Source organism: Felis catus, chromosome C2 (genome assembly GCF_018350175.1).
Source record: "Felis catus isolate Fca126 chromosome C2, F.catus_Fca126_mat1.0, whole genome shotgun sequence".
Taxonomy (NCBI): domain Eukaryota; kingdom Metazoa; phylum Chordata; class Mammalia; order Carnivora; family Felidae; genus Felis; species Felis catus.
Window position 1 is genome coordinate 80,647,122 of NC_058376.1, and position 26,362 is coordinate 80,673,483.

General features: G+C 40.9%; 3 protein-coding genes and 4 non-coding genes across 12 annotated transcripts; 1 reads left to right on the forward strand and 6 right to left on the reverse strand.

Moving 5' to 3' along the window:
* Positions 1–947: 947 nt before the first annotated feature.
* RFC4 (replication factor C subunit 4) lies at positions 948–18,711 on the forward strand. 4 transcript variants are annotated; one of them, XM_003991813.6, is made up of 11 exons: positions 948–1,259; positions 3,315–3,451; positions 5,269–5,347; positions 10,381–10,460; positions 12,713–12,832; positions 15,498–15,641; positions 15,833–15,953; positions 16,620–16,745; positions 17,958–18,038; positions 18,120–18,236; positions 18,317–18,711. In XM_003991813.6, the coding sequence occupies exons 2-11, from the start codon at positions 3,327–3,329 to the stop codon at positions 18,410–18,412; spliced, it is 1,089 nt and encodes a 362-aa protein (XP_003991862.1). In that variant the 5' UTR covers positions 948–1,259; positions 3,315–3,326; the 3' UTR covers positions 18,413–18,711. The 4 variants fall into 4 exon arrangements, with proteins under 4 accessions (XP_003991862.1, XP_044893093.1, XP_006936262.1 ...); XM_045037158.1 differs by lacking the exon at positions 948–1,259 and adding an exon at positions 1,290–1,564; XM_006936200.5 differs by lacking the exon at positions 948–1,259 and adding an exon at positions 1,590–1,733.
* EIF4A2 (eukaryotic translation initiation factor 4A2) lies at positions 18,463–24,722 on the reverse strand. 3 transcript variants are annotated; one of them, XR_002162565.3, is made up of 12 exons: positions 24,604–24,722; positions 23,754–23,799; positions 23,535–23,667; positions 23,115–23,254; positions 22,150–22,318; positions 21,930–22,039; positions 21,590–21,733; positions 21,152–21,289; positions 20,816–20,905; positions 20,510–20,589; positions 19,967–20,073; positions 19,144–19,258 (listed from the first exon to the last, which is right to left on the reverse strand). XR_002162565.3 is itself a non-coding variant. In XM_003991810.6 (11 exons), the coding sequence occupies exons 1-11, from the start codon at positions 24,630–24,632 to the stop codon at positions 19,114–19,116; spliced, it is 1,224 nt and encodes a 407-aa protein (XP_003991859.1). In that variant the 5' UTR covers positions 24,633–24,719; the 3' UTR covers positions 18,463–19,113. The 3 variants fall into 3 exon arrangements, 1 of the variants encoding a protein (XP_003991859.1); XR_002162564.3 differs by having other exon boundaries at positions 19,963–20,073; XM_003991810.6 differs by lacking the exon at positions 19,967–20,073 and having other exon boundaries at positions 18,463–19,258; positions 24,604–24,719.
* On the reverse strand, positions 20,650–20,789 carry LOC111556448. Its single transcript, XR_002735920.1, has one exon. It is a non-coding gene; the product is annotated as a small nucleolar RNA SNORA4 (small nucleolar RNA).
* On the reverse strand, positions 20,968–21,099 carry LOC111556439. Its single transcript, XR_002735911.1, has one exon. It is a non-coding gene; the product is annotated as a small nucleolar RNA SNORA63 (small nucleolar RNA).
* Positions 21,365–21,540, reverse strand: LOC111556469. Its single transcript, XR_002735941.1, has one exon. It is a non-coding gene; the product is annotated as a small nucleolar RNA SNORA81 (small nucleolar RNA).
* On the reverse strand, positions 23,356–23,424 carry LOC111556474. Its single transcript, XR_002735946.1, has one exon. It is a non-coding gene; the product is annotated as a small nucleolar RNA SNORD2 (small nucleolar RNA).
* On the reverse strand, positions 24,654–25,620 carry LOC111562256 (translation initiation factor IF-2-like). The gene is made up of 2 exons (XM_023260317.2): positions 24,960–25,620; positions 24,654–24,795 (listed from the first exon to the last, which is right to left on the reverse strand). The coding sequence occupies exons 1-2, from the start codon at positions 25,241–25,243 to the stop codon at positions 24,750–24,752; spliced, it is 330 nt and encodes a 109-aa protein (XP_023116085.1). The 5' UTR covers positions 25,244–25,620; the 3' UTR covers positions 24,654–24,749.
* Between the last annotated feature and the right edge of the window lie 742 nt (positions 25,621–26,362).

The window sequence follows — 26,362 nt, forward strand, 5'->3', positions numbered from 1 at the left end:
ATCAATCTTCAGATTTTCATTGAGCATCTGCACCACCAGATTTCTGGGCAGGGCTCTGGGATTAGAAATGATCACAGCAGCTGCATGGAAAAGTGCTCCCTCTCACCAACAGCCAGTTACTAATAGAGGTATAAGCCACATGCATTCAAAAGGGCAAAGACCTCGACTTCAGACTTCTGATGTCTCTCCCTTTATTTCAAATTTTTTTTTTAATGTTTATTTTTGAGAGAGAGAGAGAGAGACAGAGTGCAAGCGGGGAAGGGGCAGAGAGAGAGGGACACACGGAAACTGAAGCAGGCTCCAGGCTGAGCTGTCAGCATAGAGACCCACTCTGGGTCCGAACCCACGAATGGTGAGATCATGACCTGAATCTAAATACATGCATAACCGACTGAGCCACCCAGGCGCCCCTCCCCCTTTATTTTTTTTAAAGTTTATTTATTTGGAGAGAGAGAGGGAGAGAGAGAGGGGAAAGAGAAAATCCCAAGCAGGCTACACACTCAGCTTGCAGCCCAATGTGGGGTTCGACAGTTCTCACGAACTGAGATCATGATTTGAGCTGAAACCGAGAGTCCCGGAGGCTTAACGGACTGAGCCGCCCAGGCGTCCCGCTGTCTCCCTTTTAAGCACAAAGTTTGCCAGGCAACCACCAAGGTGGAGTTACAGGGCAGGATAATCAGGGTGCCCTCTTCTGGCCAGGGACCGACTCCACCCTCCCCAATCCCCCTCTTTCCTTGGGGTGAAGTAGGTTGCAGGCCAAATTGTGTCCAGGCAGAAACGTCAGTGAGACGCCCCAGGACTACCGATCAAGTCCACGGTGCGGTAGAGGAAAACGGGACTCCCGAGGCCCTCGGCGGACCGCAGGCTCTGGGCAGGCCCACGCCCGGTCCGGCCCCTCGTGGGAGCCGTCGCAGACCCCTCCCCGCCCACTTCCGCAGAGCATGCCGGGGCCGCCGTGCCCGCGGCTCCTCCCGCCTGGGTCGCTGTGTTTCCCTTGCCCTGCAGCCTCCAGTCCGAGGAATGCACGGGGACGGCGTGGAACTTAACCTACACCTCTTTGTCACTCTTGCTCCAGTCTGTGCGACCCCCAAAGCGTGTCACCTGTGCAAATAAAACGGGGTAGAAGTTAAGGGCCCCGTGAGCGCGGAGCGAGCGCGGCGAGCCGGAAGTGACGCGCTCCGTGCCCGCGTATTCCCGCCCTGCCCTTCGCCGGCTGTTCCGTGGCGGGAACCCGGGCGACCGTGCTGACGGCGGCTACTGTAAGTGTCACCCGGTCTGGCGGCTCCGGGCCTCCGAGGCCTGATGGTCTCACATTGGGGAACGGAGCTAGAATTTCGCGGCCACCTCGCCCCTTCCCTATCCCCGGGAGCCCCGGGGACGACCCTGCGGCATCCTCGCTTCGGAGACGAGCGGCTGAGAGGCCCAGGCAGTGCCCAGGAGCAGGCGAGCCAGGGATAACGGGCGACCGGCAGGAGAAATTGCAAGGGTGGCCTTCGCTCTCCTCACCTCCTGCGCCCTTGATGCCCCTGTGATGTCTTCCCCCGCCGCTCCAGTTCGCAGAATGGTAGCTCAGTACAGCATCTTTCAGAGCCCTGCTTTGGCTTGTAGTACTGTTTAGTAATTGCTACAACCTGTGGCAGGGATGGAGGGAATAATCCAGTAACGCTAAAAAATCCAGTAATGCAGGTTTTAACCATTTTTACCGAGTGTTTACTCATATGCCAAGCATAGAGGTATGTGTACACAGAAGTATGCTTTTTCTGTGTATTTCTTTAAAAAAAAAAGATTAAATTGACATACGATATTAGTTTCAGGTGTACCACAGTGCTTAAACGTTTGTATGCATTGAGAAACTATTGACTACATTCCCTGTGCTGTAGGTTACATCCCGTGGTTCAATTTATTTTATAACTGGAAGTTTGTGCTTCTTAATCCCCTTCATTCATTCTGCCCTCTCCCTTCTGACAAGCACCAGTCTGTTCGCTGAGTCTGGGTTTTGTTTTGTTTTGTTTTGTTTAGATTCCTCATGTAAGTGAAATCATGCAGTATTTGGCTTTCTTTTGTCTTTGGTTAGTAAAACATCCGCAAGGTCTGTCCGTGTTGCCACAAATGGCGAGATTTTTTTTCTTGTTTATGGCTGAGTAACATCATGTGTGTGTATCACATCATCTTTATCCATTTATCCACTGATGAGCACTTGAATTGTTTCCATATCTTGGCTGTTATAAATAATGCTGCATTGAACATAGGGGCGCATAGATCTTTTTGAATACCCAATAGTGGAATTGCTGGATCATATGATACCTCTGTTTTCTAATACTTTGAGGAAACTCCATACTGGTTTTCATAGTGTCTGCACCAATTTAATTCCCACCAACAGGGCATGAGGGCTGGCACAATTCTTTTATTTACCTTTTATTCTTTTATTAACTGCCTTATGGAGTCGGCCTTAGCTCCTTTTACGGAAGGGGAAGCTGAGTCTCATAAATGGTAATTCAGTCACCAAATACTATGGAGCATCTATCATGTACTAGTTACTGCTCTAGGCCCTGAGCAAGAGCAGCGAAAAAAACAGAATTTTCGGGCAAGCTAACAATGCTCTCTTATCCCTAAAACAGCCTTCTGCTGCCTGTAAGAAAGTATATCTGAATGTTAATAGTGGTTATCTTCTGGGTGAGATTTTTGCATGACTTTTTAGAACAATTCATGCTTTCCCACTTTGTTTTGATTTCTTCAGATGAGCATGTTATTAAGCAAAAGAACTGTTTCCATTTTAACAACAAATTCCCAGACCCGACCCTCCCCACAAAACAGCCTCTTCAGAGTCAGCGGTAGTTGTTGGCTCTGCCACTAAAACAGATCTTTGAGTAGAGCTCTAGGCGCAAGAAAAGAAATTAAAGTTCTCATTTGTGGTCCCAACTCCTCATTGCTAAGTCCGTCCCTGGGTCTGAGCTAAAGCTAGGCCCCTGACAGAAATGGAAGTGACTGTAGAGGCCCATGCATAGTTTGGCCATTAATGACATCATATTTGTCAAAAAGTGTGGAATTCAGAATTTTTCATTCATAAATTTATCTTTGTTCTGTAACTCTCTCAGTATAAATAAATTCTAAGTGTCCTAAGCACTTCGGCCAGTTTTATGGTGCCTTTAGTTCTCAGCACAATACATTTAGAGGATGCTAGGTCACGAGGTGATGTCCTTTATTTGGTAAGTAATTATTGGAATATTTTGCACAAGGTTAAGCGTGCTTTCACGCCGTATGTCCTCATAATGATTTCGAAAGAGCTTTTCCTTTTCTGTCTTGCACCTGGTCAGGGTGAAGTAACCATGCAGGCTTTTCTAAAAGGCACATCTGTCAGTACTAAACCACCACTGAAGGATCGAGTAGCTGCCACAGCTGGAAGCAGTGGAGAGAACAAGAAAGCCAAACCTGTTCCATGGGTGGAAAAATAGTAAGAATGCTTGTGGTTTTGTTGAAATAGTTAATGATATTACGTCTCTAACCAGTTTTGATCACTTTTTTTTTTTTTTTTAACTTACGGGGAGAGGGATGATTTGCTTTGTTTAGATGTCCTTAAGAATCACCCAATTAAGGGGGCGCCTGGGTGGCGCAGTCGGTTAAGCATCCGACTTCAGCCAGGTCACGATCTCGCGGTCCGTGAGTTCGAGCCCCGCGTCAGGCTCTGGGCTGATGGCTCAGAGCCTGGAGCCTGTTTCCGATTCTGTGTCTCCCTCTCTCTCTGCCCCTCCCCCATTCATGCTCTGTCTCTCTCTGTCCCAAAAAATAAATAAAAACGTTGAAAAAAAAATTAAAAAAAAAAAAGAATCACCCAATTAGGTAAGTCATAGAGCCTTGCAGCTGAAACTACTGTAGAATGATCTAGTTTAATTACTTTATAGATGAACTAAGGTCTTGTGTATAACTCAGGTCTGTGGTTTAGGGATTGAGATACAGCAGAAGAAAACAGTTTCTAGAAGGTGACCATAAGGTCTTGTCAGGAGTTCCATTTAAATCCAAATAATCTGTTCCCCCTTTCATTGCTGATAGGTGGACATTGTTGAGTTTTTGCTTTATGCATTTTGGCAAAAACGCTTGAGGTGGCGCTTAAATTTAAATCAGCTAAGTGATATTATGACAAGTTGTTATAACCCTTGGTGTTATAATAATATAGCCTCAATTATTACCAAAAGTTTGTGGATTACTTATAGGTCAAATAAGATCCTCCCGTGTTTTATTTGCTACCAACGAGGGTTTTTAAAATGGGAGATTTCACATTCGAATCTAGATTTTTAATTTAAAAAATGTACCGGGGGGGGGGGGGAACCTAGGTTTTCAGCTTCTCAGGGGATTAGACAGCACTAGATGCAGATTCTCACTTGACACCATGAGACCTGAGTACTGCTTCTCGTTCTGGCAAGGTCATATGTTCTTCAATTCGCCGTCGTTCTTCTGTTTTCTCTTGCCTTACACTCTGCCTTCTTTACTCTTGCTTTCTCCCTGGCCCCTGCAGGTATTTGCATATGAAACCCTGGTGTATAACATACACTGGTTTCCCTAGAAAGCATTATCTGACATAAAATTCCCACCCAGCATTGACCTGATTAATTAGAAATGTATAAATCAAGGAAGAGCTTTTAGCCAACTAACTAAGTACAGTACCTAATCTTAGGGTTAGGAGTATAACTTTGTTCCAGTTTCTCTTAAAATCACTACTGATGTAAGATGAAAATTATGTGTTGTTATACTTCATTTTGGTTAAACTTGTTATTTTGTTAGCCCTCAGTCAAGTGAATCGGTATGTATTTTCTGCACAGTTAGGTGATGGATGAAATTGGTATTAACCAATTAACTATGTTAACTGTGTATTAACCATATTAACCAAAATAGTTGCTTATTCTGGGTTGCTAAGTAGGTCTTTCTTTTCAGCTTAAGTGCATGATCTTATCAAAATACATTATGTTCTAGGCCATTGTTTACTTTAAATTTTTAACCAGTGGACATTTGTGGTGTAATAAAGCAAAATATTTTTACTTAATTGTTGTAAGTACTCTAGATGCAAGCAATGCATGTAAAAGGAAAAGTGATTTCACTCCTTCAGTATATATTAGCTTAAGGTAAATACAAATGGGGCTTCCACCTACTTCCAATTATGAAAGTTTCCCATTTTATCACCAATGTATAAGAATTATCATTGGTATTTTAGCAAAAGGAACACTTAAGACATTACTGTGGCTATTATACTAAATAACCTCTGGGGTTTTTTTCCAGTCGCCCAAAATGTGTGGATGAAGTCGCTTTCCAGGAAGAAGTGGTTGCAGTACTGAAAAAGTCTTTAGAAGGAGCTGATGTGAGTAGCAAATGATGTGTCACGTCATTGGGAGATTGAAGATTTAATTTACTTACCCTCTTCCTTCCTTTTATAATTGCCTGCTCCCCTAAAATACTAGCTGTACATACAGTATGCCCTTGATAACTATTTGTACAGTGGATGATTGGTTCAAATATTGATTGAGCATCTCCCATTCTGTCCTGTGGCATTGTTATGTAATACTCAAGTGGAGACCATTGAACGAGACACGCTAGGTTCTTTGGCTCATGAGCTTTTATTTTGGTGGAGAGTGACAGAGAATCAATCTGCAAGCCAAATAAATAAGAGAATTATAGATAATTGTGCTCTGAAGAAGAGTTAGAGATTCTTTGAAACTCTAATTGCTCACTTAATGTTAGGATTTGGTTTGAACTACAACATAAAAAACATGAGTATTTCTGCTTATAGCATTGTGTCTCCTGCTGTGATATGTGAGATTTAAAAAAACTCTTTATGGATGTGAGGGTGATCTGGCTGTAACATCTGTCACCCCATTGATGGCCAGGGTTGATTCGGCTGATCTGGCTGGCTAGGCGGGTGTCCCCTTCCTCCCTTACCGCTCCATGTGTGTCCCTCCCGAAGCTGCACGCTCGGTTGAAGAGGACAACCTTCCCCGATAGAGGAGGACCATTCTTTGGTCAAGGGTGTACGAGTAGCTGCGCTCCCCTGCCGAAACCTCCAAACAAGCTCTCAAGGTCCATTTGTAGGAGAATATAGGGTAGTCAAGTTTCCAAGACTCCAGACACATCCAAATGAGGTGCTGCATGTGGCAGTCTGCCTTTCTTAAAAAACAAAAAAACCCAAAAAACCTTTGAATGACTTGCATCTTAGGTTATTCAGGGGCAAGATAACTCCGTAAGAAGAATTAGCAGTTTAAAGTTGTATTATGAAGTGCTTTAAGAACTCAGTAAAAGAAGGGGAAAAGTTGCAGATGAAAGTGGGATGTGGTTTTTACTTTTTTTCCCGAGGAAGAGTTGCTTCCTTCCTCTCTGCCTGGCTCCTTTGGATTAGGGGTTCTTTTGGCTTTTGCTGCCATTATTCTCTTCCTGGAATTATACTAGAGTAGTACATATTTTGAAAGAAGTTCTATTTCTCAAACTATTTAAAATCTTTGCCAGTTTTTGTTTTGATTTGATCTTGACACAAATGTCTTTACCTTTTAATTTTGGTGTATACAGTTTCTTTTTAATTAAAAAAAATTTTTTTAATGTTTATTCATTTTTGAGAGACAGCGTGAGTGGGGGAGGGGCAGAGAGAGAGGGAGACACAGAATCCAAAGCAGGTCCCAGGCTCTGGGCTTGAACCTGCACACTGTGAGATCATGGCCTGAGCTGAAGTCGGATGCTGAACTGACTAAGCCACTCAGATGCCCCTGGTGTATACAATTTTAATTGTATAGTAATAACTACACAGACTGCAGGACAAGATATATTTTAATGGGTAGTATTCTCAACTCTTTAGGCATATATAGTGGGATTATGATCCAGTTCTTGACTTTATACCATCTATCTTATAAGGCTGAATTAAGAAGTTTCTTTTTTAAACCCTTGTTTAATATTTTATGTTTGTTTTCAGACCAAGTTTTAGAAAACTTAAAGATGAAATATTTTTTTAATAAATGCTTTTATGTTTATTTATTTTTGAGAGAGAGTGCAAGTGGGAAGGGAAAGAGAGGGAGATACAGAATTCGAAGCAGTCTCCAGACTGAGCTATCAGCACAAGCCCAATGTGGGGCTCGAACTCACGGACCATGAGATTATGACCTGAACTCAAGCCAGACACTTAACACTGAACCACCCAGGTGTCCCAAGATGAAATAATTTTTAAATTCTATAGAGTAAAGAAACACAATCCATACCTTCATTTACTTTAGTGTATGTGCTGCTGAAGTGAGTACTCGTTCCTTCATTTAGATTAGAAGTTATTAAAGTAGAATTATAATAGAGGTTTTTCAGACTTTTTTTTTTTTCAGTTTATATATTTATTTTGAGAGTACGCAGAAGAGGGGCAGAGAGAGGGAGAGAGATAATCACAAGCAGGATCCACACCGTTAGCTCAGAGCCCCATGTAAAGCTCAGACTCAGAAACTGTGAGATCGTGACCTGAGCCGAAATCAAGAGTCACTTGCTTAACCGACTATGCCGCCCAGGCACCTCCAGAAATCAATTTTAAGCCCTAATATTCCACATACAGTTCTTGAACTCACCATATATATCACCGTTATGTAATGTAAGGCTTAATAACTTTGCCATGTTTCAAAGAATTTAAGTTATTGTATGTGATAGTTACATGGATGAATTACTATAAATATTGAAGCATGCATGAATCAAAATAATAGTAATGACCTTAAAGGGGCACCTGGGTGGCTCAGTTGGTTGAGCATCCAACTCTTGATTTCTGCTCAGGTCATGATCTCATGGTTCATAGGATTGAGTCTTGTGTCAGGCTCTGCACTGACAGCACAGAGTCTGCTTGAGATTCTCTTGCATGAGCGCATGCACTCTCTCTCAAAAATAAATAAACATTTAAAAAAATAGTTATAATCTTAAAGACGAAGAAGCCCAGGAATATTTTTTTAATAAAATTGACATACCCAAGTTGACTAGCCCAGAGCTACTGGAAGGAACGCAATAATAAGGATTAGAGTGGAAATAAGTAAAATAGAGACTAAAACAAAAACAGTAGAAAAGATCAGTGAAACCAAGAGCTGGTTCTTTGAAAAGATAAACAAAATTGATAGACCTTTAGCCAGACTCCTCAAGAAAAAGACAAGACTCAAAATCAGAAATGAAAGAATAGAGATACCAAATGACACCACAGAAATACAAAGAATTATAAGAGAACATGATGGAAAAGTATGTACCAACAGATTGGACAACCTAGAAGAAATAGATAAATTCTAAAAACATATAATCTTCCAAAACTGAATCAGGAAGAAATAGAAAATCTGAATAAACCAGTTACTAGTAATGAAGTTGAATTGGTAATCCCAAAACTCCCAGCAGACAAAAGTCCAGGACCAGATGACTTCATAGGTGAATTCAACTAAACATTTAAAGAAGAGGTAATACCTATTCTTCTCAAACTAATCAAAAAAGTAGAAGAGGAAGGAAAACTACCAAATTTGTTCTATGAGGCTAGTATTTTCCTGATTCCAAAACCGGTTAAAATGCTTCGAAGGTTTTTGGTGTTTGCGGGGTGCCTGGGTGGCGCAGTCGGTTAAGCATCCGACTTCAGCCAGGTCACGATCTCGCGGTCCATGAGTTCGAGCCCCGCGTCAGGCTCTGAGCTGATGGCTCAGAGCCTGGAGCCTGTTTCCGATTCTGTGTCTCCCTCTCTCTCTGACCCTCCCCCATTCATGCTCTGTCTCTCTCTGTCCCAAAAATAAATAAACGTTGAAAAAAAAATTAAAAAAAAAAAAAGTTTTTGGTGTTTGTTTTTAAGTAGTGAAACTCATAGCTTGTGTCTTAAGCTATGTTACTAACGTGACAGTAGCAGTCTTCAGTCTATACATTTGTACATCGGTTTATTTATTTGACACATGTTGAGTACAGTACAAGATGCTGAGAACACAGATATGAAGAGAACAAATAAAGTTCTTGACCTTCTTACGCTTACCATCTAGTGAGGTAGACCGGTATTTTACAATCAAACCCAGTCACTAAGTAACAACTGTAAGTTACTGTATATAAATAAATAATTACAAAGTGTGTTAAGTGCAAAGACTGATGAGAGAGTCACACAAGAGTTCCACTTTAGACTGGGTGGTCAGGGAAGGCTTCTGACTTGTAATGCAGTAAGAATTGGCTAAACAGAAAAAAACAGACCCTACCTAGCTCATGGGGGAAACATAGGCCATAAAGTGCTTAGTTGTTAGAATTCACTGTAAGTTGGAGCCTAGAAGGTGAGAGAGTTGGTGAGCAGATCATGGATGTCCTTGTAGGTATAGGTTGATTTTTGTTTGTCTGGTTTTGTTTTTCTAAGTAGAGTGTGAAGTCAGTGAATAGTTTTTAAGTGGCAAGCAGAGTGGCATCTGATTTGGGTGAAGAATGGATGGGAAGGCCGAGGGTTAGACAAGAGTGGAAACACATGAACTGTGCTGCCTCGTTTCCTATGTGCGGTGATTTCTGTATGTGAAAGGACGTACTGAAGAATGCAGTTTTGTAACAGCTCATTAGATTTTTGTAGATCTATCAGTCTGTACCACAGGTTGTGTGCTTGATATGAGCCAAGCTAATGAGATTTAAGGTATACAAAAAGATAGTGATTTAGTTTAATCCTTTCTTCCTCTAATTAATTCTCCCTGATATGTTGGGCATCCCTACACAGTATATAATCATGGTATAGAGTACTACCTAGCACTTAATAAATTTTTTTTTTTTTTTTCTTCTCCTACTCTTGGAACATTATCGAGAGCCCTGATGAGTCTTTTTCATTCCTTTTTCCTCAGTATTAGCCAAATCCAGGTTCTCCTTTGGTCCGTTTCCTCTTTGAAGCAACTGACATGTTTATAAAATATAAAATCTTGCCCAATCCTGAGCAAAGGGTGGGATAGGGCACTGAAAGAAGCCTGAGATTCCAGTTTTGGGGTGCCTAGCTGGCTCGGTTGGTGGAGTGTGAGACTCTTGATCTCAGGGTTGGTTGTGAGTTGAAGCCCCACGCTGAGTGTAGAGATTACTTAAGAAATTTAATCTTTAAAAAAAAAAAAAAAAAGTTCCTAATTCCAGCTTTGAAAGCTTCACTTAAGTATATTGGGAATAGAGCAGTCATAAATATGGATTCAGCTTAAGATATTAGACATTTTGGAAGAAAGTACAGTATTACCTGAGAAAAGAAAAAGCAGGATTTACAACTGCTAATACTGTGATACTGGTTATATGAAGAAATATTTGTATTCAGATATGTGCACTATTAGGGAAGTCATTGCACTGTTCCATAGACATTTTCAGTCATCATTTTCATCTATTTGTGCCAGAATACAGTTTTTAAAAAATAAAATTTAACTTCTACAGCTCCCTAATCTCTTGTTTTATGGGCCACCTGGAACTGGAAAAACATCCACTATTCTGGCAGCAGCTAGAGAGCTTTTTGGGTAAGTTCAAATCTCTCTCTTTAAAAAGGCCTAGACACCAAAAATCTCTGCTTTTCTTTCTCTAAAAATTTATATTTGGTTTCTCTGCATGGTTATTGGCTTTGTTTTTATTTCTGTATTTTTTATTAATTCAGCGGGCCCATTTCAAGTTCTTCCCCTCCAATAAATAAGCTTGGCTACATCTTTTGTAATCTTCATTTTGAACCTTATTCAGATGCTGGAATGTACTACAACACAGTAGCGTCATGATTTTTCATCACTTGAACTTTTTCGTTATGATTTTTGGAGCCCAGAGGACCTATCCTATCTTTCTTCAATCATGCCAATACTCACCTCAGTCTGTTAATGGTGTGTTCGCATCTATGTCCTTGTGTGATAGAATCTGCTGTGTCTGATGCTACTGACCCACACCACCCCTTCCAGAGTTTCTTCTGGCTCGGGCCTGTCCAGCGTTGCCTCTGGAGTAACTAGGCCAGCTCCTTGCCCTTAAGTCTCTTGAGTGAGCACAGTATGTGGTAGTTGATGCAGTAGGAGTCCAGGAACACCAGAAAAGCTGTGAGCCAGTTTCTTAGATTCTTCTTTCTGGATTGACTGTCTTGGCTTAGCCAACCATTTTAGAGCAGCCCTTGGATTTCTCCACAATTTTTGTATCAAGCATAAGGTCAAAGGGTACATCTGAAATCCTACACGTAAAAATAATCAGATGCCTCTGAAAGCACCAAATATGTAGAGATAATCAGTTCTATGTGAACTAATGTGAAGGAACTATGTGAAATGTGAAGGAAGAAAAATGGGGAAGCTGCTGTGAACCTAATATTTTATTTATTTGACAGCAACTTTTGTTTCTCAAGGAAATTATAAAAGTTCTTTGGATTATTCCACAACTCCAGTCCAAACTGAACCGGCCTTAGCAATGTAGTCATAATGAACTTAAGTACTTTATTAGTTTTTTGAGAGGTCAATCCAAATTATATAACTTTTAAAATATCCTCTTAAAAATAATGTCCTTATAGAACTAAAAGAACTTTAATTATGAATTCCACATTTCATAGTATATGTAGTTTTAAAATAGAAAATATATACACAGAGCTTTGTGTGTTTATGCCCAAAGAAAAATGCCTAGGATCTCATGCTGTTTAGGAAAAATAAAGAGAAGACTAAATCCCAACTCTTTTTTAATTAAAAAATATGTGTATAATGAAAAAGGGGAACCCATTTTCAAAACACTGGTGTGGCAGGGTGTTTTAATTGTTCTTTTAATTTTCTTCTGATTTCTCAGATGGTCCTATGGTGAGCTACTTTTTTTTTAATATTTATTTTCGAGAGAGAGAATTTGAGAGCGAGCACACGTGAGCAGGGGAGGGGCAGGGGACAGAGGATCTGAAGTGCGCTTCTGTGCTGACAGCAGAAGCCTAATGCGGGGCTCAAACTCACGAACCAAACCATGAGATCATGACCTGAGCTGAAGTTGGACACTTAACTAAGTCACCCAGGCACCCCTGGTGAACTACCTTTAAGAATTTTTTTAAAAACTCACTTAAGAAAAACTTCATGTATTAATTCAGTAATAGCCCTGATAGAAAGCCACCTTATGGAAATAATCGAAAATATGCTCTATTGCAGCAGTATTTAAAATTGAACATATTTAAAACTATCTAGATGTCCAACAATAAGCAAATGGTACAGTCATAGGATAGAACATCATAAAGCTTTTAAAATGGTATTTATGGGGCGCCTGGGTGGCTCAGTCAGTTAAGCGTCCGACTTCCTCAGGTCATGATCTTGCGGTCAGTTAGTTCGAGCCCCACGTTGGGCTCTGTGCTGAGAGCTCAGAGCCTGGAGCCTGCTTTGAATTCTATCTCCCTCTCTCTCTGCCCCTCCCCAGCTCACGCTCTATTATCTGTCTCAAAAGATGAATAAACGTTAAAAAAAATTTTTTTAATGATATTTACGGTGGTTCTGATGACATGGCAAGATGTTCATGATATAATCCTAAGTGAAAAATTGATTTAAAATGTTATAAATTATGTGATACCATCTTTTTTTTTTCCCCAACTGCTTTTTAAACTGCATGGAAAAAAACCTATGTCTATGCAAAAGAAAAAATACAAAAGTGATTGTGTGCCTTCTATCTATAGTGTTTACTAGGTGGATTTTAAACTACTTCAAAATGTGCCATTTTTAAAATGTAGTTTAAACCTTGGTTATTTATATGCTGTATGATGTTTCATATTTGTTTCATTTTGACATAGGCCTGAGTTGTTTCGATTGAGAGTTCTTGAATTAAATGCATCTGATGAACGTGGAATACAGGTTGTTAGAGAAAAAGTGAAGAATTTTGCTCAATTAACTGTGTCAGGAAGTCGTTCAGAGTAAGTAAGCTCACCTTCCCTTCTTCATCCCATGTCATTGCATGTAAAATACTTCTCTGCCAAATGTCCAACTCCTTTTTCTTTTTTAATTTTTTTTAAAATTTTTCTTATGTTTATTTTTGAGACAGAACATGAAAGGGGAGGGTCAGAGAGAGGGAGACACAGAATCTGAAGCAGGCACCAGGCTCCGAGCTGTCAGCACAGAGCCCGACACGGGGCTGGAACTCACGGACCGTGAGATCATGACCTGAGCTGAAGTCGGATGCCTAACCGACTGAGCCACCCAGGTGCCCCTTCTTTTTTAATTTTTTTTAATGTTTATTTTTGAGAGAGAGCACAAGTGGGGGAGGGGCAGAGAGAGAAGGAGACACAGAATCCGAAGTAGGCTCCAGGCTCTGAGCTGTCAGCACAAAGCCCAATGTGGGGCTCCAACTCAAGGACCGTGAGATCATGACCTGAGCTGAAGTCGGAAGCTTAACCGACTGAGCCACCCAGGCACCCCTGTCCAACTCCTTGGATCATATCTCTTTTTAAGATTTTATTTTTTTAAGTAATCTCTACACCCTGTAGGGCTCGAACTTATAACTCCAAGATTGAGTTATATTCTCTGCTGACTGAGCCAGCCAGGTGCCCAATTATCTAAATTATTTAAACCCACCAAGTGACCTTTCTATTATAATAACTAATTTTAAATTGTTTACTGTCAAGAGTTTTTAGGGGCGCCTGGGTGGCGCAGTCGGTTAAGCGTCCGACTTCAGCCAGGTCACGATCTCGCGGTCCGTGAGTTCGAGCCCCGCGTGAGGCTCTGGGCTGATGGCTCAGAGCCTGGAGCCTGTTTCTGATTCTGTGTCTCCCTCTCTCTCTGCCCCTCCCCCGTTCATGCTCTGTCTCTCTCTGTCCCAAAAATAAATAAACGTTGAAAAAAGAATTAAAAAAAAAAAAAAAAGTTTTTAACTGATGTTTTGTCTAAGGAGTATTAATCAAATTTGATAGTTTGGTGGTACATTCATAATAAAAAATCCAGATTTTTGTTATTGTGTTATTTGAAAAAAATTTCAGGTATCTTAAGCTTCAGTGTATATTTCATACTTAGGGTGACCATATAAGTTTTTGTCCAAACTCAGACACTTTTAGACTAAAAGAGGAGGTATTATTAATAATTTAAATAGGACTGCCCTGAGTTAAACAGTGATGTTTAGTCAGCTACTTATACTGCTTAGATGGCAAAGTACCAAGATAAAATTTTTGGAAGCTGGCATATATTTAAATTTGTATCTGAGCATATTTAAGAATTTGTAGACAGTGATTTTTGATATCTACCTTGGCCTGACAATGCATATAAATCCTGTATCTGATAAGGGACTTAGATCAAAAATATATAAAGAACTCTTACATTTTAATGATAAAAAGAAAACCCAGTTTAAAAGGCAAAGGAACTGAATAGACCTTACACTAAAGAAGATACAGTAGTTCTCCCCCTGCCCCCCCCCCATTATATATTGTTTCTGTGGTTTCAGTTGCCTGCACTCAGCTGAAGTACAGAAACAAATTATCTACCTTCTGACATAATCCTCATAAGGTCATTAGTAGCCTGACATCACTTCATCTCATCACATAGTAATTTTACCATCTCACATGATCACAAGAAGGGTTAGTACAGTCTCATATTCTGAGACCATGTTCACATAAATTTTATTACACTATAATTGTAATTGTTCTATTTCATTATTAATTACATTATTGTTCATCTTTTCCTATGCCTGATTTATAAATTGAACTTTTTCATAGGTAAGTATATAGGGGGTATGTGTGAATAGGAAAATACATGGTATATATATTTGTATGCCGTTTGGTGTACTATCCCGGGCTTCAGGCATCCAGCGGGGTCTTGGAATGTACTCCCTGTGGATAAGGGGGGACTACTATACAAATGGCCAGTAACATTTGGCTCATCAACAATGATGAGTAACAATGGCTCATCAACATCATTAGCCACAGAGAAATGCAAATGGAAACCATGATGAGATACCACTTTACACATACTTGGATGGTTGTTATCAAAAAGAAAATAATGCATATTGGTAAGAATGTTAAGAAATTGGAACCCTTATACTTTGCTGACTATAATGTAAAATGGTACAAACATTTTGAAAGTACTTTGGCGGGTCCTTTAAAAGTTAAACATAGAGTTACCAGATGACCCAGCAATTCCAATCCTAGGTATATACCCACAAGAAATGAAAAAATAGGTCTGTTCAAAACATGTACAAAAATGTTCATAGCGTTATTTATAATAGTCAAAACATGGAAAAATCCAAATATCCATTAACTTATGAATGACTGAATAAACTGTGGTATATCCCTTTGCCATATTATTTAGCCATAAAAAGGAATGAAGTAATGATGCAACAAAATGAATGAACCTTGAAAGCATGCTAAGTGAAAGAAGCCAATCACAAAAGACAACATATTATTCCATTTATATGAAATGTCTAGAATATGCACATCTGTGGAGAAAGTAGAGATCCACGATTGCCTATGGCTGGGAGAGTTGGGAGAAGTGACTCCTAGTGGGCATGGGGTTTTTTTGGGGGACCATGAGAATATTCTAAAAGTAGATTGTGGTGGTGATATGTGAATTATAACTCCTGTTTCTCTGAATCAGTGGGAAGCCATGTCCACCTTTTAAGATTGTGATTCTGGATGAAGCAGATTCTATGACCTCGGCTGCTCAGGCAGCTTTACGACGTACTATGGAGAAGGAGTCTAAAACCACCCGATTCTGTCTCATCTGTAATTATGTCAGTCGGTATGTGTATTGCCCTGAAGATAGATGCTAGGCAGCCTTATTTTGATAACTCCAATTAGGGAGAAAAAAACTTTAAATGTTTCAAGGCTACAGTAATTTCTCCTCTATCACATCTTGATTTGTTCTTGATAAAAAGGTCTTTGGGGGGAAATTCTTTAGATACTGACTTTCTTTTCCCCAATATTTTACAGAATAATTGAACCTCTGACCTCTAGATGTTCTAAATTCCGCTTCAAACCACTGTCAGATAAAATTCAACAGCAGCGATTACTAGACATTGCTGATAAAGAACATGTCAAAATTAGCAATGAGGTAATTCCTAATTATTGCAATTACTAATTCCTTTGATGAATTCATGTAAAGAGGTCCTGAAAGCATCAAATGTGTTGCTTTAATTTCTGATACCTTTAGGCAAAGTTAAGCTAAAAGAGTGACAGTTGGAATGCCGAGGAATTCTATAGCTTCAGCATTCTTGTTACTATTAGAAGTTTATTATATTTCAGAGACCCAGAACTGGGGCAGATTTCATACACCTGATACAAATTCTGCAAAAAATCTCTGCATAATGACAAGATTTTAGTGTCCTAGCTAATGTTTCACTTCAGGAGAAATTTGGTGATGAAATTCAGGTACAGAAAGAGACTCTAAAGGCCTAATTCATTTTAACAGAATTTAACCATAATTTGAATCGTTTTTGCTTCATGTATTAAATAGAAAATAGGATTCGAAGTGTGGAACATCTCTGTCTCTGCAAATTTCTTTCAGAGGCAAAAGAATTTTTATTGGACTGATGCTGTCTTCATGAATTCTGCCATTTTATAGGACTGATAATATTCCCCTAAAAATGAAAATACATTTTTTCCCCATTAACTCTAGGCTAAAACATCGTGTTTTTCCACTTTCCTTTATTAAAGCCAAAAGTCATAATTGGCTGTCCATCACTGGTAAAAAAAAAAAAAAAAATTTTTTTTTTCCTAGGGAATAGCTTATCTTGTTAAAGTGTCAGAAGGAGACTTAAGGAAAGCTATTACATTTCTTCAAAGTGCTACTCGATTAACAGGTGGAAAGGAGATCACAGAGAAGGTGATCACAGACATTGCTGGGGTAAGATTGAAATTTTTAGTTGGCTTTGTGGCTTTTAGAAAATTTTCGTCAAATATATACAGAATGCTTAATATGTGGTTTATTCCATTTGGGCAGCTTTAACAAAATACCATAGGCTGAGTGGCTTATAAACAGAATTTCACAATTCTGGAGGCTGGGCAGTCTTGAGGTCAAATATATGTATTGAGTATCTGGTGAGAACTAACTTATTAGTGCCTAGACTCTAGTTTGTGGACTAGACTCACTGCATCATCCCCTGGCAGAAAGGTCTTTTATAAGGGCACTAATCCCATTCATGGGGGTTTCACCCTCAGGACCTAATCAACCTCCCAACAGCCTCCTACCTTCTTAACATCACAATAGGGATTTTTAATAGGAGTCTTGGGGTTATTAGGTTACAGCATGTGCCAAGTACTATGCTAGAAACCGTGTAATAAGGGAACAACCTGGAAGCATCACAACACTTCAGGGATGTGGCATTAAAATAGATTTAACAGCTGTCCCTGTTCTGACAAATCTCTTCTGGCCAAAAGGTCATACATATATAAAGGGGCAATATCCTACTTACAGAAATCATTTGTCAGGGTTCATCTCTATTAGGATTACTACTGCTACTACTTTTAAAACTTAAGTTCCCAAAGGTATTTTTCAGTGCCGTAATGAAATTGATGGCATTCGTCGCCTTTAATTTTCTGGGTACTTTGGGCCTTCTGAGAGCAGTCTCTTATTAGTGGCATCTTTGTTTGGAAAGGGGCGGGGGGCACTCTCAAGTCCCTTTTTTAAAGTACTTGGCTCATTTGAGCCACTGGGGTATGACAGCAGCCAGTAGGGACAATTTTTAGCTGTTCACCCACTGCCCAGATCAGCTATTCTTGTTTCATCATGGGCTCAAACTTGAAGCTCTCAGGAGCAAATATCTCCCTGGATATAGAATAGTGACTGGACTAATTTAAGGTGCTCCAACACAGGGTAAAAGGCCAGGGCCATATGGAAAACTCAGCTCCCTAGCTTTCTGGATCCTATGTCTGGAGTTCAGGATAGAAGCCATAAAGGGGCTTTCCAGCTCTGCAGGGGTTTAGTTAGGGTTAACAGCTCTACATCCCATGCCACAGGACGTCTTTTTGCATACAATGAACTACCCTACCCAGGCCTGAGAGAAAAGTGGGTTCAGGCATGTTCAGACCCAGAAACCAAACCTTATAATCTTTTTAGGTAATACCAGCTGAGACCATCGATGGACTATTTGCTGCATGTCAGAGTGGCTCTTTTGACAAACTAGAAGGTGTGGTAAAAGTAAGTCATCACTTCACTCATAACTATGGGGAAGGGAGAACTTAAAAGAATCACCCCAGATGCTATACTTTCCTGTTGCAGAATTTAATAGATGAGGGCCATGCAGCCACTCAGCTTGTAAATCAACTTCATGATGTGGTTGTAGAAAACGATAACCTTTCCGACAAACAGAAATCCATCATCACAGAAAAACTTGCTGTAAGTAGGCACCTGTTTGCACACTTCAGCAAAATGTGGAACTCCAAGGGAAATTTTACTAACCTTTAATTTTCTTGTAGGAAGTAGACAAGTGCTTAGCGGATGGTGCTGATGAACATCTACAACTGATCAGCCTCTGTGCTACTGTGATGCAGCAGTTAACTCAGAATTGCTGAAATGTTCGTAAGATGTTTAAAACTTACACAAATAAAATAACCAAAACACCTTTAAAGTGAATATACAATTTATTTAACATTCAAACTTCATTAAGACATGTGCAATATGGCAATTTTAATTACTGGGGGTTTAACCCTACCTAGGATATGATTGCTTGCTGGGGCTTAGCAACAGGGTCCAGTTCACACTTAGCACTAATTAAATACTTTATTGAATAAATACAATACCAAACAAAATGCATTCAAATGCTTTCTAAAAAAAAAAAATCAATTTTAAAGGCCTTTCTATTCAGGCTAATGACAAACACAATAAAGGCAGATATGCTAGTTTAACATAATTGGCTGATTTTATACAGCACTTATATCTTTTAGTCCACAAGTATATTATTAAATGATAGAGAACATCTAATACAACCATTTCTACAGAACTAGGAAATAAATTTCTAAGAAAGAAAGATTTTACAGACCCCATCTTTTATACCCAACCCCAACAGTCTAACTCTAAAGAGGATAAAGCCAATGCCTTTCTCCTCACAAGAGCTCACGACTAAAGTCGCTTTGCTATCAAAATCTGTATTTCTGATCCGTTATGAGCATTGAGACAAGATTCAAATATTCCCAAAGAAAGAAGCACAATGCACGTTGTGATCGCCTATTCAGCAACAGCGAGCACTGCATTCAAAACTATCTCATCCCAGGAATTAAATAAGGTCAGCCACATTCATTGGCATTTCCTCCACTGTAGTATTGTAGAAAGTCTCAATGTCACGAAGAATCCTCTTGTCTTCTTCAGTAACAAAGTTTATAGCCACACCTTTCCTCCCAAATCGACCCCCTCTGCCAATTCTGTGTAAGAAAAAAAAAACCAGCAATTAGAATGTTTCTTCTCAAATTCAAATGAACTACTGAACATGATGATCCACTTGTTAACCATCAGCTGCTGTTTACTTAACAAGGTTATAGTTCGTGCTTCTAATTGGAGCACTAGCTGCTAATCAATATCTAGAGAAAAAAATCTTCCTTTGCAGTTAGTGCCAAAAGGATTCAAGGCTTGTCTGGCTGCAAAATGAGATTTTATCAGGTGTCTTGAGCACTACTTTTAAAGCAGATGACAGTATTGTGTTTGGGGTAGTGAAATTAAAGCCCATACCAAAGTGGGCCAGCCAAGAGCAGATGTCAGCCTGGGACAGATGTAAACACCAGGGATAAAACAAAAAGAACAGTTATGTAATCCATTTCGACGCACCTCTGGAACTGTAAACTGTAAATACAAATGCTGCAAGGTTAACTACTGCCTAAAACTCACAACTTTTTCCAGTGGGAAAACAAGTATTTGGTATGGTAACCCAAACTTATCACTGCTTTTTTGCTCAGTTTCACACGTTGTAACTCAAATTACTCAAAACGTGTTTACCTCCAAAACAGCTTTCTACCTTCCTGATAGAAACCAGACAACACAAACCACCTACTAGACTAACATACAAAATGCCTTGGCTGGAGCAACTTAAAATATCAAATAATCATGACAAAAGAAAAACAAATATAAATACCGACTCGCTCTTTATTCAAACAGTGTGCTGTTTCGCTTATGATTCCACGTCCTAAATTACGTCAACGCCGTTTCTGAGCGCCATCTCGTCATCAACTGCTGCTATCGACTCCTGTATTTTTTAAAAAGTCTTTTTTTACATCATATAACAAAGTACAGTTCAATTTACTTAGGGATAAAGCCACTATAACTAAACCAGGGACTGCTCAAATTGCTACCAGACAACACCAAGAAAATCCCAACTACAGAGGAATCATCGAGAAAGCACATGGACACAGGAACCTCACTAAAAACTCAAAAATAAGCTAAGACCAACAGATCTAAACAACCAGATTTGTATGTATTAAGTCCACAATTTGGGCAACATTTACAACTGTTTTCCCACTGTAAGATGACCAATCTTCCCAAGTACAATTTTAGTTACACCTTACCAAGTTACTAAGTCTTTTTACTTCCCTGATTTGAAGTTACCTTTCAAATAAATCAGTCAGTAGAAAAGCCATACATGAATTCCTTTTCCCAATGCAGTCAAGATGCCACCTACTCACCTGTGAATATAGTTTTCACGATTGGTAGGTAGATCATAGTTTATAACCAATGACACTTGTTGCACATCAATCCCACGAGCCTGAAATACAGTTAATACAATGTTCAACTCCAAAAAAAAAACCCCACACAGCTATGTAATAATGTAGGCCACAAAATAGTAGTGAACTATGTTAAGTGGTATAGCCCACTGTGGAGTGTGGTCTGTTCTTTATTCTCCCAAAGAGCCCAAGTTGGTAAAGGTTATTAAAAAACCTTCCCCCCAAAACAAACTTTTGGTAGATTAAACAGAACCATAAGAAACTTACCAACAAGTCAGTAGTGATCAGAACGCGGCTTGACCCTGATCGAAATTCCCTCATGATAACATCTCTTTCCTTCTGGTCCATGTCACCATGCTGCAAATTAACAAACCTTAATTCAAGAATCACCAGTCAAACCAATATTTAACTTTATTGACATGTATGAGACCAAGCGTCCCTGGCTGCTACAGGAGTATAGCAGACAGGTATAGTTAAGAAACAACTTTATTTTGAGCAGGGGGAACGACAACACAGCACTTAACAGCTATATTGTAGTCTAAATCCTGCTTTAATGAAAATACAACACTGTAATTACCACTGCTAGGTTACAACACCTCTTACCAGAGCAGAAACTGTGAAGTCCCTGGCGTGCATTTTCTCAGTGAGCCAGTCCACCTTGCGCCTTGTATTAAGAAAAATAACAGCCTGAGTAATCGTCAGGGTCTCGTACAAGTCACAAAGTGTATCCAACTTCCATTCCTACAATATTTCAAAGTTAACAGGTATTAAAATCTAGTTTCCAACTCCCATGAGAAATTCATTGTTAGGCCTAATACATATAGCACCAAATCTTAAGACAAAGGACACTGGACATTAAGAAAGAGGTCCACCCCAGTCTTTACAATCTAGTGCAGTTATTTTTCTTCTTGTGTGTACTCTGCTAGCATTACTACAGAAACTAAGACAATCTTAGGTTCTGTAATTTTAGCACAGTGCTTATACAAGAAGGTTAAAAAAAAAAAAAGCTACATCTTAATGTCTAGTAATTAGATACATTACCTCTCTTTCAACATTAATATAAAACTGTTTGATTCCTTCAAGGGTCAATTCTTCCTTTTTCACCAGAATTCGAATTGGATCTCTCATGAATTTTTTGGTCACTTCCAACACATCAGTTGGCATTGTGGCAGAAAGCAACACAACCTTAAAAAGACCATGCTTATGTTACTGCACAAATAACACACTTTCACAATACTCAAAAAACAGACCAGCCTATGAAACTGTGTTACAGTTCTGCACCAATTGCTTTAAGGGAAAAAACCAACATTTCAATTGTACTGCAACCTGCATTAACCAAAGTCCCAGCTACTATAGGAGAGGGAGTAAAATTAAAGCTCACCTGAATACTCGTATTTAATTTTTGGAAAATCTCATAGATTTGATCCTTAAACCCTCGGCTCAACATTTCATCTGCCTCATCCAAAACAAACATTTTGATCCATTTTGGAGCTGACAAAGACAAAGCCATACATATTATCAGCTCTAGATCGGTAAGAATAGGATTGCAAACTTTAATTTATAATAGCAAAAACAAATTATATTCAATCAACAATACTTACAAAGGTATCTTCTGTTTAACATATCAAACACTCTTCCTGGTGTACCAACAACAATGTGTGGTGCTTCAGCCTGCAGTTTTTGCATTTCATTCCGAACATTGGTTCCACCAATGCAGGCATGACAAGTTGCTCCCATATAGTCTCCAAGGGCCAGAATTACCTTTTGGATCTAAAAGCCAATACCCTTAGTTATTATGCAGCAAAACTATAGGCTGTGACTAAAATTCCAAAGCACAATGGCAAATATCTGGTCTGCAAATAGCTTCTATGCATGCACAGCACTTAACTACTTCCAAGCTTAAAATGCAGACTGATCTAACAGCTTCCTGATAAAATTCCCTTAAGGTGTCTTCCTTATGCCTTGTCAAACTTGGAATCTCGTTGCCCCAGATACCAGCTATGTTAATTAAAAGATCTGAGTTCAATCATTTCCTACATTGCTCTTCATTGTGTAGGAAGGGGTAAATAGTGGAACAGTGGAATGATCTGTGCAATTACATCTAGGACAACATGTGGATACTTAAGTTTTCCCCAAGTACTGGAATTTGTCATTTTGACCTTTATAAAGCCTAGTTTTATTAGCAAGGTTTTACTTCAAAGCCAATATAGCAGTGAGCTTTGAAAACATAGCATGCAACAGATGCATCACAAACTACTGAGACAGTCAAAGAACATGTCACTGCAGTTTTCATGTTGCACAACTGCATTCAAACTTCAAAATGGGAACAGACCTAGTCCACCCTGAAAAGAACACTTTGGTTTCTCAAACCTCTTACACAACCTTGCAAACCATACCTGCACACCCAGTTCCTATGTTGAACTTTCAACAACTCCCTGCATGCATGGACAATTAAAAGGAGGGCTCTAATAGGACCGATTTACACTAAGTTTTAAATTCTTCACAGTTGTGAAACCTGAAACCTATGCAACACGCAAGCAGTTTTTTTGAACTACACTATCAATACCTGTTGAGCCAGTTCTCTGGTGGGGGCCAATACTAGTGCTTGGGTCTCCTTGAACTCAATCTCCAACTGTTGCAGGATGGAAATAGCAAATGTGGCTGTCTTGCCAGTACCTGACTGAGCTTGAGCAATCACATCATACCCTAAAAAAAGTAGGATACATATTTACCGATCCCACATCAAACCGCCACTTCTAGTTCACACCATGTATTCCGTTTGGAACATTAATTATGCCCAAATCGTCAAGTGATCAGCAATGAGCATTCTCTTCATTTCAGGTCAGTCCCGAAAGATGATTGCCATCATTTCACTTTAAGGAATACAAACAGGTGCTAGTCCCCCAGAAGTTATTTTCCCTTTTATGGTCCAGGTCTATGTAGAACAGTTAATTCATTTCTATCAAGTGCTAACTAGTTCTTTTACCTTTAATACAAGGAATAATAGCTCTCTGCTGAATAGCTGAAGGCTTCTCAAAACCGTAAGCATAGATGCCCCGAAGAAGAGACTCCTTTAAATTCATATCGTCAAAGTTATCAACAATCTCATTCCAGTTGCTCTGTAAGTTACATATAAAAAAGACCGAGTAAGTGGGATGAACAAGCTCACCTTTCCACCGTTTCAAAATCCACACACATTCCTTACCTCGATGACACCATCGGGGTCCATTCCCTCTGGGCCTCCATGTTCTCTGCCGACGAGAATACTGCAGTTAGAGAACTTCCCTTTCCCACGTCTTCTCAGGGGCACACCAAGGGACAGCCCTATTCTCGGCGGCCTCCTCGGGCTACCCTCCCCTGCACGTGTACTCTCTCTAGAGCACAAGAGGGCCCGTGCGCGCCAGTCCGAAGGCCGAGAATAAGGGACGCCCGGGAAGGCCCCACGGACGGCGGCCCTTCCCCCCCAGGCCCGACCGCCGGGCGAGGCCGTCTCGGCGGCAGACCGTCTCGCGAGAGCTCCACGCGCTGAGCTCCGCCCCTTACACTGCGCAAGCCGGGGTGATTGACGCGGGCCGAGGCCTGGCAAGAGCTGTGCCAACGGTTCGCAGGGACCCCGTTGCCGGCGCGGTCCCAGCCGCCTTGTGGTGGTGACGAGCGGGCGCCGCTGCCACCCTTCCCCCCACCCCACCCAAAGTCGAGCACTACAACTCGCGCCATCCGCCGCCAATAAAGCTTTCGGCCCGTTACAGTGTACCGACTGCGGACTGCGCCAACCCCTTTAAACGTGGCCCCGTGGCAGGGAAACCGGCCGCGGTTTCAAAGCGTCTTCGGGGGGGGAGAGAGGACACCCTCCAACACCACTCCGTTTTTGTACCCTAGTCACCCCACAACCCAGGCCCTACCCATCATGGAAGCTTCTCGAAGGGCAGGGGGGTACTGCACCCCAAGGAAACGCCCATGAACCCAGAGCTCCCTGCCCCACGCCGTCCATTACACTGTCCGCTCGCGTCATATGACCTTCACCACAAACTACCACCACCGAGAAAGCGCCATACCTGTTATAATCCGCAGAGCCACCAGACATGATCCGAAGAAACACTCAGCGCCCGACTGGAAAGACAGCGGTACCGCGCCACCCGTTTTTTATAGGCTCGCGGCCGGAACCCGTTTTCTGCGGAGGAATTTTCTTGTCGCTCTTCGGTCATCCACCAAATTGTGATCCTGGGGTCCTTACCTCAGAAAATATCCTAAGCAAGTGGGTGGGAAAATCCAAATTTAGTGATTTTTGGATCTTACAGGGCCGCTGGAAATCCCAGGACCTTGGGGGAAGGTCGGGACTCTTTGCCTTGCGGCGGAAGAATATTGCAGCAAGGGGTGGCCAAACCAAGCTCCCGGCCCGCCCCGCTCCTACGGGGTTTCCGCGTCCCTGAAGCAGAGACGGCCGGGGGAGCCGAGCGGGACCGGGAGGCGGAAGCCTGGGGCGGTTGCGTGCTGGGCAGCCGGCGTTTCCCCGCGGGCCAGTGGGGCCGAGCTTGCCGTCCGCCGCCGGCGCTCGGGGCCCGCGACTGGGGCACGGCCCCGCTCTGCACCTGGGGGGGGAGGTGGGGAGGAGGGGTTCGGGTTCTTCCGCCGCCTCCCGCCGCTGTTCAACTCGACCGTGAAGAGCCTTCTGGCCGCTAGCTGAGCGCTGAACATCTATTCAGATCTTAAAAGTGTGAAACTTCCTGCGAGGGAAGATGTCGGCCACCCAGCTCGTCCCAGAAAACCCGGTGCACCGGAGTACATTGTGCCAAGCGTGAAAAAACTGTTTAGTGTCATTTACAAATGTCTCTGGAGTAGGCAACTCTGTTCTCATGTTGCCTCTGGTCTTCTCTCGTTCTCTTTTTAAAATAACAGTAATTTTAACGTGTGAGGAATGCCCGATAAAATCACTGAACTTTTGCAAATGCTTAACAGCTAAGAAACGAGTAATTTTCCTGTGATGCAGGAATGTAAATGGACGCTTCCGGCAGCTACAGCTCCGTGCCCCTTGGGGACTAGATAGATTTTTGATTCTAGTCTATGTTGGTCTTTTTGTTTTTGTTTTTTCAAAAGGCTTTGAACTCTAGTTGTTTAATACCTAATGCATGTTGATTTAATGGAAAGTGAGAGCAGTACAACCCTTGCTGCTTAAATAAACTGCTTGATTCTTTAAGCCCCAGAGATTTTCAACCGTAGCCCTAACCCAGGCCTGTTGAAAAAAAAAAAAAAAAAATCAATGTATTTAGTCATTTAACTTTAAAATGCTACCCACACTGCAAAATATTGTCAAGGGAAACATTTCCTCATTAATTCAGACAACCACCTAAAGTCAGCTAACTAGAAAAACTGACTCTTAATTTTATATGTATATGATAGTTAATTCTAAATATATTTTTTTCGAAAAAATTTATTTGAGAAATCCTGGCGTGCCAGAAACTGTGACTAAAGCTAATACCAAGATGACAAAGTAGACTTGGGCCCCAGTTTAGGGCTGCTGCTCCTTACCCATCCCCCTGTAACACTGATCAAATTCAGATTTGAGGTAATGCCAGACATTTTCTGAGAATGGGTCAAAGATCCTTACTGTCTCATCTAAAACCTACTAAAACTCTCCGGGGATATAAGAAACCCAAGGAAATACTAAATCAGAAAAATGACCAACCATTTAGTCTCACTTGAGTCCTTAGGGTGAAACCAATGAATCACAAGGTGAAATCAATCAACAGTTAACACCTAATTGTTGAGTGTTTACTTTAGATTTAGCGCTACTGTTAACGTGCTGTGGAGGATTTC

Excerpts from the sequence above, each read along its gene's own strand:
- LOC111562256 (XM_023260317.2), bottom strand. The coding sequence starts at position 25,243 with ATGTTCAGCGCTCAGCTAGCGGCCAGAAGGCTCTTCACGGTCGAGTTG. Across the intron at positions 24,796-24,959 it reads TTCAGGGACGCGGAAACCCC|GATATTTTCTGAGGTAAGGA; the intron begins GTAGGAGCGGGG and ends CCACTTGCTTAG.
- RFC4 (XM_045037158.1), top strand. The coding sequence starts at position 1,532 with ATGTCTTCCCCCGCCGCTCCAGTTCGCAGAATG. Across the intron at positions 3,452-5,268 it reads GTTCCATGGGTGGAAAAATA|TCGCCCAAAATGTGTGGATG; the intron begins GTAAGAATGCTT and ends GTTTTTTTCCAG. Across the intron at positions 15,642-15,832 it reads ATCTGTAATTATGTCAGTCG|AATAATTGAACCTCTGACCT; the intron begins GTATGTGTATTG and ends AATATTTTACAG.
- EIF4A2 (XM_003991810.6), bottom strand. The coding sequence starts at position 24,632 with ATGTCTGGTGGCTCTGCGGATTATAACAG. Across the intron at positions 22,319-23,114 it reads CCAGAGAACTGGCTCAACAG|ATCCAAAAGGTAATTCTGGC; the intron begins GTATTGATAGTG and ends ATTGGCTTTTAG. Across the intron at positions 22,040-22,149 it reads GTTAAACAGAAGATACCTTT|CTCCAAAATGGATCAAAATG; the intron begins GTAAGTATTGTT and ends TGTCTTTGTCAG.